Source organism: Dermochelys coriacea, chromosome 17, assembly GCF_009764565.3.
Source record: "Dermochelys coriacea isolate rDerCor1 chromosome 17, rDerCor1.pri.v4, whole genome shotgun sequence".
Classification (NCBI taxonomy): domain Eukaryota; kingdom Metazoa; phylum Chordata; order Testudines; family Dermochelyidae; genus Dermochelys; species Dermochelys coriacea.
Window position 1 is genome coordinate 5,888,341 of NC_050084.1, and position 15,141 is coordinate 5,903,481.

Genomic DNA, 15,141 nt, shown 5'->3' on the forward strand with positions numbered 1-15,141 from the left:
GAAACTGGTTATAAGTAAGCCAAATCAAACAAAAAAGTAATAAGTTTGGACTTGATAACCCAAACTGACTTAGCTTCTTTAGTTTTTGGGATGCATTCTGCATTTTAAGTGCATAATCAAAGATTTCTTTGTTGTCCAAAATGCATGTGTAGATACTGCTGCCTGGGTTAAAAAAAAAAACAAAAAACCATGCATCCTATAAGGACTAGTAAGATTATATTAGTTTAAGGTGTCTGCTAGCGCAATGTTCTTTCAGTGTTTCTAGCTTAATCTTTTTTTTTTTTAAATCACTTATTACTCATCCATAATATTTTCCTCCTGGTTAAAAGATTGGCAAACAGTGTTTTTAAACTCAAAATGTACATATACTAAAAAGTCTTGTTCCTCATTTTAAAGTTAGAAGGGTAATTAGAGGGGTATATTTTTTATTTTAGAGACCTTTATATATTTAAATGAAATTTTGCAACACTTATTCTGTAATGTGGTTGGAACCATCCCACATTGACCCTGCAGTAGGTGATCTCCAAAAGTGGGTGATTTTTATATTCTAAATGGTATTATATGAAACACTAAACTCCAAAGAGATGAGTCAAGGATAAATTAATTTATATATATATATAATTATAATTTAATACATCAGCCAGATTTGAAATAAAATCTAAAGCCAGACAATACAAACCATTACTGTTCATTAAAAAGCAAACATCAATATTATGTTGAGATATTTTCTAGTTTTAAAAGTTAGATTTAAGAAAACTAAATTTTTAAGCAAGGATAAAAACACTAGCTGCCAATTGCAAGTAGGTTGAACCTCTGAGTATATATATTTAGATGTGACCCTGCACAAAGCACCACAGTGATCAATTCTAGATGAGAGAAGGGCATGCACCAGTCTCTTAGCATCAGATCTGAAGAGTTGGCTGATGCATGGCAATGCTCCTAAGATAATACTGGGAAAGCTAGTTATTATTGTAGACATGTTGAGCAAAAGGCAACTTAGGTTCAAAGTGATATCTAGTTAGCACTACTTCTATGTAAATTTAATTGAAGAATTCTTTACTTTGTCCCTAGCTTTAAGTTTGTCAGATATTTCAGAAATTTCTGGATGAGCCTCACTTATGTTAATCCTTTTGCCAGTAGAGCTCAGATTGTCACCTTTATGGTGGCAGTTCTTCTCCCTGAAGTAGATTTATTTTGTGGCCTTATGAGAGTGCATGCATGGCTGCAAAATAATTCTGAAGTGTACTATAGTGCAGGAAAGAAATTAGGCACTCCAGTTGTTATAATAAAATTGACTGATGATAATGAAGGGCAGCTGCCAAAATCACAATTCTCACTTGGAACTGCAATTCCTATTTTGGAATGATTAAACACTTAGTATTACTGACTGATATTAAATAAATTTAACATAAAACAGATACTTAGATGTATATACCCTCTTTTCCAGACCTGTTGAATTTATACAGAATAATACATGCACACAATATAGTAATATAAAAGAAGTTAGTTTGTTTACAAAAATTCTGACTACTATTGATTTGGATTAACAGATGCAAACTGTGGTTTGCCCCCACAGTCTTTGTGGTATATATACAATATACATAACCCCAAAACTAGAAAGGATGTTTTTAGCGTATTTTCATACTTTTCTTTTAATGCTTTTAAATTCTGCTGAGTTTTAAATGATCAAAACACTGTCATCGCTAGTACCTACAGGTTCATAAAACGTGTATGTACATACCTACAAATATGAAAATTGGAGTGCCAAGCAATGCTGATCTCTGTAATACATTCATGACTTTAAGCAATATTGTGTGCGATAGAGGTTCTTAGGTAAGTGCATAGACAGTTGGGCCAAATTAAGCCTTAACCCATTGCCATAAATGTTTGAGCTTTGCTGGCTATGTTACTGCATTTTACATTAGCAGTTAGCATCCAAAAATCACAAGTCCTATTGCCAAGAGGTTAAATAATACTTGATCTGCAGAGAAATTGCCATCCTGCTTATGATGCAGATTCATTTTATGGTTGTAACCATTTAATCAGGCTTAAGTCCTTTTTTTCCTTTATTGACTGGGGCAGCGGGTGTCCTACTATGGCATTTGAGACCACGCATTCAACTGTTCCTATCATGAAACACTGAAAACGGTGTATGACAAAGACAATCAGGAAAAATATAGAGTTTGTACTGATCCTTATAGATAAAAATCCTGGATTCTCTCCTCTTCTTAGTGTTTGCCATAAGTAATACATTGTGATGGCTTTCCTTTAGGCCAGTTTACCTAAATCTTTGTGATCAGTTTGCTTCAGAATTGGATTAAGGCACTGTTTTCTTTGGATACTGCTAATTTAAGAATTAGATTTTTTTTTTTAAGGCAGGTGAATGCATTAGTACTTGAGTCAAAAGCTAATTTACTTTCTCGAATAGCTGATTTATATGATGCACTGAATCATGAAAACTTGAGTTTCATGCAGATCAGTCTCTGATATTTAGTCCAGTTGTTGGAAGGATATAGGAGGGGTATGGGAATTATTCTATCCTCTGAAAGAGATTGATAATACATTCCACTCTCACATGGTTATTCTTATGTGTCATTTAAATATTTTGTGTGTCATTTAAAAACTCAGAGCTAAAATGAGAGCATGCTTTAAAGCAGTTAGGAGCTAGAATACGATGCTTTATATTAGAAATTAATATAGCAGATATGTTTGTAAGTATATAGAAAATCTCTGATTGCTCAGATAGACAGCCTACATATTCTCATGTAGAGCCAGACTTTGCCACCCTTCTCTGTATTGAGTAGTACTTTATTATGCAATAACCCTACTCAGAGTTGTTTTGGCTACCAGTACGTTTCTGGGTGAAATTAAAAGTACTGGTTTTAACCTTTAATGCCCTAACTTGTTTGGGCTTTGGTTACCTGAGAGGCCACCTTTTGTACCCCATGTCATTTGACTTTGGGGAAGCCCTCAAACTGGAACTCTCTCATAGTAAATGAGAGGATGCTCTTGGCAGGTTATTCTCCTGGACAGGTCCTCTAATGTGGAATTCATTTCTCTTCTTAGTCCAGAAGAGCCCAGATGATTTTTTTACATGCAGGGGATGCTTCCTTGCTTGAAGGTATTGAGGGAAGCTCACAGTTCAAAGTGGAGTTTAGGAATGTGGTCCTATGATATAGTTGCGTAGCTTTTCTGTTGATTTTGTGGTAGAGTGTATTAATTGGAAAACTGATGAGCTAAAAAGTATTGGAAATTATAAAACTTTCTAAGTGTGTTTCAGATTTTAGGAGGTAATTTTAGCAGATAATTCATAATAAATATAATAAAATAATAAAGATATAGGTCACAAAAGTATATTTCTATTTAACTATCTGGTGATAGAACAGACACTTTAGACAATTAGAAATATGCTGAAGACAGAAGATACTGAAATTAATTCTGACTTCCTTTTTAAAAAAGGAAATACAAGTGTTGAACATTTGTTAGGCAAATCCCTAAAGCATATTACCCAGTGATTTTCACTGTCACCAAAAAATGTCACTGGTGCTTTATGGAAATCAGTTGCAAGTCAGGTTATTAGATGGTTAATAAAAGGCCTCTTCAGGCTCAATTCTAGAAACCCTTACGCTTGCACATAGATCCTACTTTTCTAAGTGATCCCATTAGTTTCACTAGTGCTGTGTGCAAGCCTAAGGGTTTGTAGGATTGAGTCCTTAGAGACTTTTACACTGGCAGTTTGATGTTGGCTCATCTCCACTGCTAATATAACTTGTTTCTGATCAACCTGCTTTCTAAACATGTTTTATGATTTGTAATTTGATGCTAATGCTAGTGAATTGTATTATTAAAGAATATAAATAATGTGACTCAGAAGACTGTGTCATCCCAAATACATGTTGTTTGATGCTAAAATAATTTTCATTACCTTTTGTTGCATGTGTGGAATTGTCACCTTATGGATCCAATCCTACTGTCTTTACTCAGGTAAAAGTCCCATGTAAAGTATGTGGTATAATGCTAAATGTAATTTTCTCCATATCATTGGAGAAAATATTAGATGCTACTTCAGGTAGTTAAGGATGAGGGGGAAAAAAGGTTTTCAAATAATATTTTCAGTCCACTTAAATAGTGGAAGAGATTTTAAATTGTAGTTCATATTATGTACTTAATCTGTTTGTTCGAAAACAAGATCCCTTTTAGGATATTTATTTATTTATTTTGTCTTTTTTTTTTCCCATTTGGCCCAATCCAGAGTTCTAGGCACATATTGCCTTAAATGCATTAGTTTAACAGTCTAAACCTACCTACCTTCACGTTATGGGAATGAATATAATTAAGACTTGGAAGTATACTGGACTGCAATAAAAGAAAAATAAGATGTTTAGAAAAAGGAAACCACAGGACCAATTCTGTATGATTGAAAATGCCTTCATACTGTTTAAGAATCAGGTTGCTACAGCAAAAATAAAAAGAGAAATGTTAAAGTACTACGTGAAGCTATGGTACTTTCAGTGGTAGAGTTTGGCTTTAAAGAAGCAGGAAAATATGTTTCAGAGCCAAAAATGACTTATTTGGCTGTGACCAGGATTTCCTCTGCCTACCTCAGGGACCTGAAAATGGAGGTAGGAAAATTTGATTTTGGAGCCAAGTGTGACTTGTTTAGTTCAAGTCATAATTTACTGTTCTTTCTTTGGGGACCTGAAAATAAAGAAACTTGCTACAAAATGTTGATAATGGGCAACTCTGATAGTGCAAGCATTAACCTAACTTTCCCAGAGAGGATTTCTCGACTTCCACTTCCCAGATGCTTTTTTAAACATTCTACAGTAGAGCATATTTTATAATTGTATAACAGTTAAGTGAGACCTTTATTCAGCCAAAATATGTAGGAAAAACATTCAAACCCTTTTATGTGAATAGATGTAAAAAGAAAATAAACTGAATAAGACTACACTTTCTGTGCATTGATATTCAAAAACTGGAGGAGGGTTTGCCTTTTAATGAGAATCTTTTACATATTTCTTTAGTCAGCTGCTATGATTTGAATATAAACTATGAAGGGAAATCCCCTTCTTATTGTTTCCATGAGTGTAATCTGTGAGCTATGATGGAACACATCATTTGAATTGCATTTTTCATTGCTATGTATTCAATATTTTAATGGTGTAAAAAAAAATCAGTTGTACAACTGGGGTTTCTTCACTTCTATGATGAAGAATCAACAAATCAAAACTGGTGACTGAAATTTCCAGTTAACAAACAGCAACTTTTCTTAATATTTAAACTTATTTCCATCCCTGTCTCAACATTTTTTAGCTTATAGTTTTTTCCCTATTGTTCCTTGTACAGGGAAAGAGAAATTTACATTAGTTAAATGGTGACTGAAATGCATTTTTATTCTGAATGAAAATGAAGTTTCTGTTCTAAATGACACTATTGGTTCATTTTTCTTGCACTAGTGTAGACTATTTATTTACCACTTAATGGAAGCAGTTATGGTCCTCATTTACTTATGAGTTTCACACTTGAGTCAATTAAAAAAATCAGTTGTTAAAAAGAAGATACTGTGAGCCAGGCAAATACTAATATTAAATAGCTAAGTCCTAGACTTAGGAAATTTTCATTTTTAATTCCATCATGTTTTGGGAAAAGTAAATAGTCATTTTAAAATACAGGCGAATTGATACATTGTTAAAATTTTTGGGGAAATTTTGTTGCAAAGATTTTTGACATTATTTGAATACTATACAATGAAGTTTAAAGCTTCTCTTTAAAATGAAACTGGACATTTTATTATTGCTCTACTGTTTTGATAGTTCTAAGCAGTTTGAATGTTTCTGAACAATTTTGCTTTAAAAGGGAAATTATCAACTTGAAAATTATGTTACTGACTTAAAATAGTATATCTACTGTAATTACAAGAAACACCTTATGTTCAGTATAACTGAAAAAAACCCTGCAAAAATTACTTTTTTTGCTTACACTAAGTGCTATCAAATGCCAAAGTTTGGTCAGTTTCATTGTTTCATCTGTACAGTCAGTTTCTCCCTTGCTGCTACCACTAACGGGATCATAAAGAAACCCTTATAAAAATTTTAAAGGGAAAACAAACATGAGATACTATTCAAAGGGTGCTCTTACAGAAGCTGGTTTTTAAAAAAAAAATTAAGTCATCTGATCTAAAGAAAGGGCCAGTGAATAAGGATATGAGTGCTATTCATCTAGAAACTTATATGCCCCCCTCATTTCCATTACCATACAAGTGTATTTAGTAATAAATTGAATAAAATACTTTCTAAAAATAGTAAAATTGTGATGAATAGATTTGATTGTGTGTAGAGGATTGCAATGTACAACATTATATTAGTAAGCCCCCAAATTTACAGTAACAGTGATTGGGGGACATATTTTGAAATTGCAAGAGGGATGTGTTCAAATTATGAGTATTAAAAGTTACTAATGCTGTGTGTGTTGCGTTTTCAAGGTGATTGGCATTGTGATTGTCTTGCAACCAGGTACCATAAATTATTTCAGCTTGTTATTGTAAGTATAGTGACAATGGCAGTGGTTACTGAGGACTGTGGTATGCAAAAATCTCATCTTGTCAAGGTGGTTGGGAGGATATTTCCCTTGTTTTCAGTTTTTTTTTCTCTTTGGAGGAAAAGAAGTTAAAGTTTAGCCCACTTAGAATACCAGATGTAGACAAACTTTGGCATGTGAGAACGTGAGTATTCTTTGGTTTTGTGTCTAAAATTTTAAAAGCCATTCAACAAGTGTAAGCTGTGCTTGCTGACAATTTTGCATATTACCCTGAAGCAGAAAGAAATTTTAAAGAGAGACTATACACCATTTTCCTTAAAGAATTTTTTTTGTAAATACTGAAAAATAACTCCTCTCCCACCGTTATTCCCAGTGCTAAATATGCTGCAAAACATTTTTATGTAAATAAAAAATTATAGATAGTAGAGTCTGGATTTTTGGTAACTATCTGCAAAATTTTGTAAAATACAGAATTCCTCTGGTTTAGAAAGATAACATTTGAATTCAGATTATCAGACAAGGCTAGTGGATGGCATTTCTCTTCTGTTGGTGCAACAGTAATATCAATATCAATATGTTGGCACAGATTAAGAAAGCCATCCCTAAATATATCCCTCAGTTAAGCCTTTGGATAAATAATAGAGCAATTCAAAACTTTCTTTTTTACCTTTAATAGTTTACTTTTCTGATCCATGAAAAATTCCAAAGTGATTTTCTTGTGTTTATCTTGTCCTTAGCAAGTAGTGTTGACCTTTACATTTTTACTTTACTGTCAAAGAATGTTGAAGGCTTTAAAAGTGAAGCTATCACCTTGGGGATTTGTAAGGATGACTGACACTTACCACTTCACCTTAGATGCAGTGGCACTGAGCGTATGCAGCAGCGTTGTACCTCAAGGGAACCTGTTTGATTTTTTTCACTTCTGCTTCACTGGAAATGGATTGAATTTTCTCTTCAGAGGAGAGTTTTGGTTGTATTAGATTTTAATCAAGTCACTTGTTCACAGTCCTTCCAAGCCTACAAGACTGAGATGAGTAGATGGGCCTGGGGTGAATGTGCTAGATGATTTGTCAAACCGTAAAATTTAAAGATCTCTGAGATGCCACATGCTGTAGTTGACAGTACTAAAAGTGTTCAGTGGCTATAACATTATATAAACCTTTCCTACAGTCTTTGTCACTGGGATTAAGAGTGAGAATACTTGGGAATGAATTAAGTGCTTCAAGTGAAAAGGTGTATTTTGTGGATCAAAAATAAGAGAAATATGTGTCTTCACATGTAGTTGTTAATACTGTTCTGGCACAGAAAGATACATAGAGAAATGATAAGATGCAGGATGATAACAGTTGTCTACAGGTGCTCCCTCATATTTAGAGTTTTGAATTATGGGGTTAATCTATCAAATTGCCTCAGTGATTATTTTCTCTACAGCGTCTCTTCCCTGTTGTGACTATCTCATTCTATTTCCATTCTGCCAATTTCCTTGATTTCTGACTAGCTTTGATTCCATCTCCATTACAGGAGACATTGGCCCCCAAATACTGCTCCATTCAAATCCCATGAACTCCAGAGCCCAGTCATTTTTGAATTGTACTGTATGGAAGAAGCAGTCTGCAAAATGCAAGAGATTTGAATGATGTGGTGCTGTGTTCTGGAGCTGCAGATATAACCACAGAGATGAGAACTGTCCCTTTCTTCTTGATTACTGTTACAGAAAGAAAACTTAAAATGTGTGTGTTGGAGAGGTTGAGATTTGCATGGTGGGGACTGGGAGGTCCCTGATGTTCTGAGTGGCAGTCAAAAAAAAGGGAGTTGCTTACTTCAAATATTTTGGAGTTCAGATAGCTTTGCACTATTCGTGCTGTCTTTTATTTTACTTTCATGCCCATACATTAAGGTGGATAATTTTTATGGGCCTTTTAAACCTTTAAAAAAAAATTAGATTAAAAACTGCTAATGTCAACTTGTAAAATATTTATGCTCTTATAGTAAGATTAGTTTATAGCCTCAGTAAGCTTCAGCCACTAGAAGCGATATCATTGCACACAGTTGAGCCTGTCTGATTTATCCAGCCCAAAGCAATGCTACAGAATATTGTGGGTGGCGACAGAGAGACACACAGCACAGCGTTCTATAGATAACCAAGCAATACAAAGACCTGATCGTATTGAAAGATAATATTGATCCTTAGCATATCTTTTAACACTAAACGCATATGAAGATTTTTTTAAACAGAAAAATGTGGCAAATGTGTGTGAAAGTGAAGTAGAATGATCTATATTAAGTAATCTGGATTTTATCGTTAGCACCCTGCAAGGTGTTCATTGGTATGATTATAAAATAAGCTATTCTACAGCATACACAGAAACTGGTTTGACAGGTTACTGGTGATAGGCATTTGCATATTTCAAACCTTTGTTTGCCCATGAAATAACTGCACCAGTTTCAAAGTAGTGCCCTACTGTTAATATCTCAGTCTTATGGGTTAATAAATTGAGATTGTGTGTTTAGATACAGCTTTTAGTAAGCCTACTGAGGAGTGAAACGTGTTCTGTGAAGTACTCTGGTCTTTACACGTTCACTATTTAGTCTTAAATCTCACAGATGATGTTGCTTCTTTTGAAGGAAAAAAATGTTAAATGCTACACTGTTTAATGTTACTTCTACTGAAAAAATTTTCAAACAAAAAAAAAAGGGATATGATGTCTTTCACTTCCCTACATTTGCAAATTTTTATGGTTACTTGGCACTCATCAAGAGGGTGACTAGATGGCAGGTATGTTCTGAAAAATTATGAAGAAAGACTAACTGGACATATGAGATTTTAAGAAGATAGATTTAAGACCATATTTTTTTTAATATTTTTTTTGCTTTTTAAATCTGCGGTGGATGGATGTAGGGGAGGGAGTATGTATGTGTGTACCCATATAAACGCACAAATATATTGGTAGGGTGTCAATATTTGTTTAGCCTTATCCAGACTGGAATCATCCCATCTTTAGCCGTGACTCTCACCACACCACCAAGTGGTAGTATAAAGAAGGCGGTAGGTTTCTGATCAGGGTTTTCATCAGTGCTGCCTTCCGTGTTTACATATGTGTCATTACAACGCTGAGCTGTCGTCTTGTCTTCAGTGTTCCTTCTGTTGTGTATCAATTTGTAATTTAAAAGGGAAGATAGAGAACAGTTGGAAAAAATAGTTTCTGAAGTGCTGTTATATCCAAGAGTGAGCCTGACTTTTTAACTTTTGGCAGAGACCCAATTTTAGTTTTTTTTCCATTTTAGCAAAATATAGCACTGCAGTTGGTTAAATAAAATACTGCCTCTACAAATCTTGAAAATATGCCAGATAAAATAAAATACAACCATACTGATTTTGTCTATTAAAGTTACTCAGCATATAAGATCTTGTACTTTAGCCATTGAAATTTATATTGTGATATTTATACTGATACATGTGTTTATGATATGCTGATATTGAACAGTAAACACTCCTAATGCACATTCTCTCTCTTCCAGTTTGGTTTTGCTATAAACTGTTTAGGTCTAAGGCCCTATCCTTGGCTGAAGATAAAACCATTTTGCATGAGTGTCTGGTGGACAATGTGTTTATTTTTACTGAAGAAAAGTTTTCTTAATAGTTTTAATCAGTAGTTTTAACAGATTAGTTCTTATTCTTATTTATGGGTTGAACTCTGTCCTAAAAAGCTTATCATGAGTGAATAAGACAGTGTAATATTTCTCATATATACTGTTTATGTGACGGTATCTTAAACTTCTAGTGTCATATGCACTTATATTCACCCCAGTTTTATATGAAACTGCCATAAAGGGAACCTTTTTTTATTTACTGAACATTAAACTGAAAGTACACAATTTAAATGATAAAATGTTGCTGTGGCTAGATCATCTCACCGTTGTTTTTCTCCAGAAGCTATTAATTCATAATAAGCTGCTATTTGCATGGCCTAATGTTATATATTAAAATGTTTGTTTTGTTTGTTACATTAAATAAATGTGCTGCTCTCCGACACAGTGCAAGTTAAGGCACTATCCAGGTTTCTGCATGTAACTCTGTAAATAAACCTCCACTCTGACCTGCCACCCCCTAGCTACTCTCCTAAGCATCACGTCAGCACATGGCCAATAATGTAGTAGTTTAATGCTTTTTTCACCATGGACTATCCAGGCTATTATTTCTTGTATCATCTGAATCAAAGATGAATCCAGGTCTTCACAGGTGAAGCATTGTCATTTCACCTAAACCATTCCCCGTCACCCTTCAACACCATCCCCAAAAGAGCTTGTCTAGTAAAATGCTTTTTAACTTTCGATATGATTAGCATTCTGCTTTAGGAAAGCCTTGTAAAATACATTTGAATTATAATATAAACTGCCTCAAAATCTCTCCAAATCACAGTAAGCAAAGTTTGTTTATGTAATTTAGTTTTTGTTGAAACTCAGGATATTTCCCAGTTAAACTTTCCATAATGGGGGGAAAGTCTGTCTAATTAAGCATTAAAAGAAAGAGTAGTTAACAGGTATAATGTTGTTAGACTTCAGCTAATGTGACTGTGACCATGACCTCCCAGATAGATCAAAGACTAATCTCTGTGACAGCTGCAAGATGGCAGAGCTTGCCATAGGCTTTCTGCTGCTGCTTGCTGAAACTATTTGTCTGTAAAGCATGCCTGATAGCTAAGAGTATATTTTTAAGGATGAACAGGTAAAAGTAAAAGGCTGTCTTTTGACATTTTAACTAATCCCTTCTAGCCTGTGGTTTACTGCACATTTAGGATATTTGCTAGCAGGAGAGACTGGCTTTTTCACATATGCATCATGTCATTTCGAATTGGGTGTTGATTTGATGCCTGATAATGCAGAGTTATACAATGAAATAGATTCTGATTGGATTAAAATGACATGCACTGGCCTTTTACCTTTACTAGACTTATTATGAATCCTTAACCCTCAGCAATCTAAATAGTCACTTCATGCTGAAACCTGATCTTTAGAGTGAGAGAAACAGAGTACTTTGTTTTTTGTCATCCATTATTCATATAATGGAGAGGTTAATATCTCTTACATTAATATATGGACCTCAATATTTGTTATCTGATGTGACAATGTTTTTGCTAACTCTATAGGTATATACCTCTGTGTGTAGTTGTGACACTGCCTGCAATAATCGTAATTGGTGTAAAACAGAATGACAAGTTATTCTAATATTGCTTTTCTAAGACTTTCAAAGTAGCAAGAAACTATAGAAATGATAAATGTATTAATGTTGACAAAAGGCTTTGTGAAGAAATCCTATTGAGAAATTTATCATGAGATTAAGAGAACTATGAAATACTTTCAGAAGAACTTTGTGACTACTTTGTATTTTAAAATATTGTTAGCTTTACCCACTTCTTAGATTTTCCTAAATTTTATTCTCCACCTCAAATCCTTTAAAAGTACTGTCTTTGGTTATTCTAACTGCAGTTACATGTATGGTAATACAGAGATATGTGTAATTACAGTTTAAAGTTTTTTGTGAAGAATTATATTAATGTTTACAAACTATTTAGGGGGGAAAGGTTTCTATGTGCTTCAAAAATAACAAAGGAAACCTTATGCACCAGTCAATAAATTCTTAGTGACTGGAACAAATATTAAATCTGTGAAATCAAACTGAATTTACTTTCTGGCTGTAAAGATTGAATTTGTAAATTTGACAGGCTGTTTCAAAGGGCATAAGTACACAAAATAAAATTTCTTACCCAAATTCAAGTTGAAAGTTACCTGTCAGATGTTGTTAGAAGTCTGCTGTTTTCTCTCCTGAAGCGTGTCCTTTCAGATGTCAGTTTAAAAAGGTTAATACTGTGCAAAAGAGCAGTGAAAAGAACCTTTCTTGTGTAGTTTTGTCTTTTTTTAAAACCAATACACTTTGAAAATATATATTGGAGCTGGATATATTTTCCAAATAAGAGATCATTCTTCACATTCTCAGAATGGACCTTAAACAAGCACTATCCCCTTGTTTGAAATGGGATGGCAAGGGGTTTCTCTTGCAATTGATATCAGCACTGCTCGTTGACTAGCGAGGAGAGATTCCATTTACCTGGAGGTATCTTCCTCCAGGTGGCTTACCAGTCCTTACTGACCCTGGCCCTGGAGACCCTAGCCCTCTTCTCTAGCTGGCAACATACTACACAGCTGCTCCAGCAGTCCAGGGTTTATGTAAAAAAATGCCTTTGAATTCAGGTTATAGAGCAGAAATTTGTTGTTTATTTCATGTACTTTCTCCTTTTCTTTTTTAAAAAACATATTAGTGCTTCAGAAGTGTTCCCTCCTTTGCCCACACCCCAAATACTACATTTGCTTTCCATGTGTGCTGTGGTGTTAGACTTATTGGTCCCAGAATATTAGAGAGACAGGGTGGATGAGGTAATATCTTTTATTGGACCAACTTCTGTTGGTGAGAGAGACAAGCATTCGAGCTTAGGTAGAGCTCTTCTTCAAGTCAGTTCTCTCAAAAGCTTGTCTCTCTCACCAACACAAGTTGGTCCAGTAAAAGATATTACCTCACCCACCTTGTCTCTTTAATATCCTGAGACTGACACAGCTATACTACATACGGTTTCTTTTCTGCAGTTCTGCCAGGTGTTGAGGGAATTACTCTCAATATTAAACCATTGCACATGTCTGTCAGTTATATATTCCTTGACAGAAACTAGCTGTGTTTGATACAAGTAGGTGTGTTCCGGTAGCCTGGTAAGCTTGGATAGTATGTGGTTTTAGCAGCTGGAGTACTCTGCTGCCAGCTGTAAGGAATGAAATGCTGATGGTGCTGATGGAATGGTAGGAGTCATAGTGCCTTTTGGTCTTAGATTACTACTTGAAAATGATGGAAATGACCAAATTTAGTGATTATGCATCCTTTGCCAACAAGCCACTGAGGTCTGGATAAATGTATGATTACTGTATTGTGAGTGATAAGCTATTACTGAGTGAACCACATATTACGTATGAGTAAATGAGCAGAGTGAAGAACATGAATTATACCTGAAAAACAGAAATATTATTTAGAATGCTATTAGAGAACAATCAGTCAAGTAAGTTTTGGATATTGTAGTGTTTTAGATCATTCATAGTTAAGTAGATACAATTTCTATTTGTGGACATAAAAGCTCAGAGTGATTACACAAATCCTTTGCAATGTTCAACTGAAACCAATGTTCAGTATTGTAAACTTTATGTAAAATATATAAAAATTCTTACTGCCTTTTATTAGAACTGTTAAGCTAATCTGTAATTTCTCAAAGACTGGAAAATAGGGTCCTAAACTCAAACTGTATTTTTTAGAAATTACAGCATCAACACTTACTGTACAACTGAAATATATAAACACTGATGAGTCTATACAATAAAACACATGTCCAAAATTATCTCCACTTTGCACATTCCAAAAAATTGTGATAAAACTTTCAATTATGGATTTTGATATTTTTGCAAAATGAGAGCTAGAAGCTTAGCATTATAATATTATTTTGATTATATTTGGTGAACGATGGTTCTTATGCAAATGACACTAATATTAGCTATTACCAGGCACACACCAGGCTCTGCCTTTAGTCTGAGACAGCGCTCGTCTAATCTTAAGCAAAGAATGGTCATTATCCTTAATTGGTTAGTAGTGGTGTGATGTGAACAAATAGGGTCTGAGACAGGACCACCAAACTCATTTTCACTTGTGGTTTAAGCAGGGCTTCGATGAAGTTTCCTCTGGAAAAGAAGAGAAATTTTTTAACATGGTGTTCTACCTAACAGCCTCCTCTCTCATACCCAATTGATTAACCAATTTGTTCTGTTTTTTCATTTTATTATATAATTTTGCAAAAGGAAATATTTTAAAATAATATTTTGACTTGATTTTTAGGTTGAGTTAAAGAGGAAATACAATGACCAGCACTCAAAGACAAGAGGCCTTTTACCAGGTAGCCAATGGTATGAAATTCAAGCTTATAGAGCTCTCAACCAGGCACTGGGCAGGTGAGAGGAACTGAATATTATTTAAATATTTTCATTTTTAAACTCCTTTCTCGAGTATGATCAATCCCTCATTCTTAGGACTGGAGGTATTTTTGCATGTTATCCTTGGAATTGTTTAAAATACAGATATTCAGATTTCTGCTTTCTTCAGATAGGCATCAGTAAAATCTAACTGTAAGGGGTTGCCATAAACACTTCAAGCAACTACTAATTAGGAAACTGTATTGCCCTTTTAAATTCAGGAACTCTTTCATATTTTATAGCGCAATTAGGGCCATGGAACTATCAATTGCAAAGATTTCCGACTGATGCTTAAGTCAGTGGGTATCTTTAATTTCAAAGTAAATAACTCTGTGACCTATAATTCCTGCCTTGTAAATATTTCTGTCCTCAGTACTCTATGGAGCAAATGTCTTGTAATAACTAACACTGAGACAGCGGTAAAACTGGACTGACATCTTGCAAATCAAGTGGCAAGATATTTGGCAAGCTGATGTTTGTGCTGAACAAGGATTGGGGAGTGAAAATGTAACCAAGCTGTTGTCCTCAGTACTGTTTTAAAGA

General features: G+C 34.3%; 1 protein-coding gene across 7 annotated transcripts in view; it reads left to right on the top strand.

Annotated features, from left to right (window-relative positions):
• BRIP1 (BRCA1 interacting helicase 1) overlaps nucleotides 1–15,141 on the top strand; it is a 125,425-nt gene that overhangs the window by 94,711 nt on the left and 15,573 nt on the right. For all 7 annotated transcript variants that reach the window (XM_043499402.1, XM_043499409.1, XM_043499404.1 and 4 more), the window contains one exon: nucleotides 14,465–14,577. In XM_043499402.1, coding sequence (XP_043355337.1) covers nucleotides 14,465–14,577 — 113 coding nt within the window. The remainder of the gene's footprint in view (nucleotides 1–14,464; nucleotides 14,578–15,141) is intronic.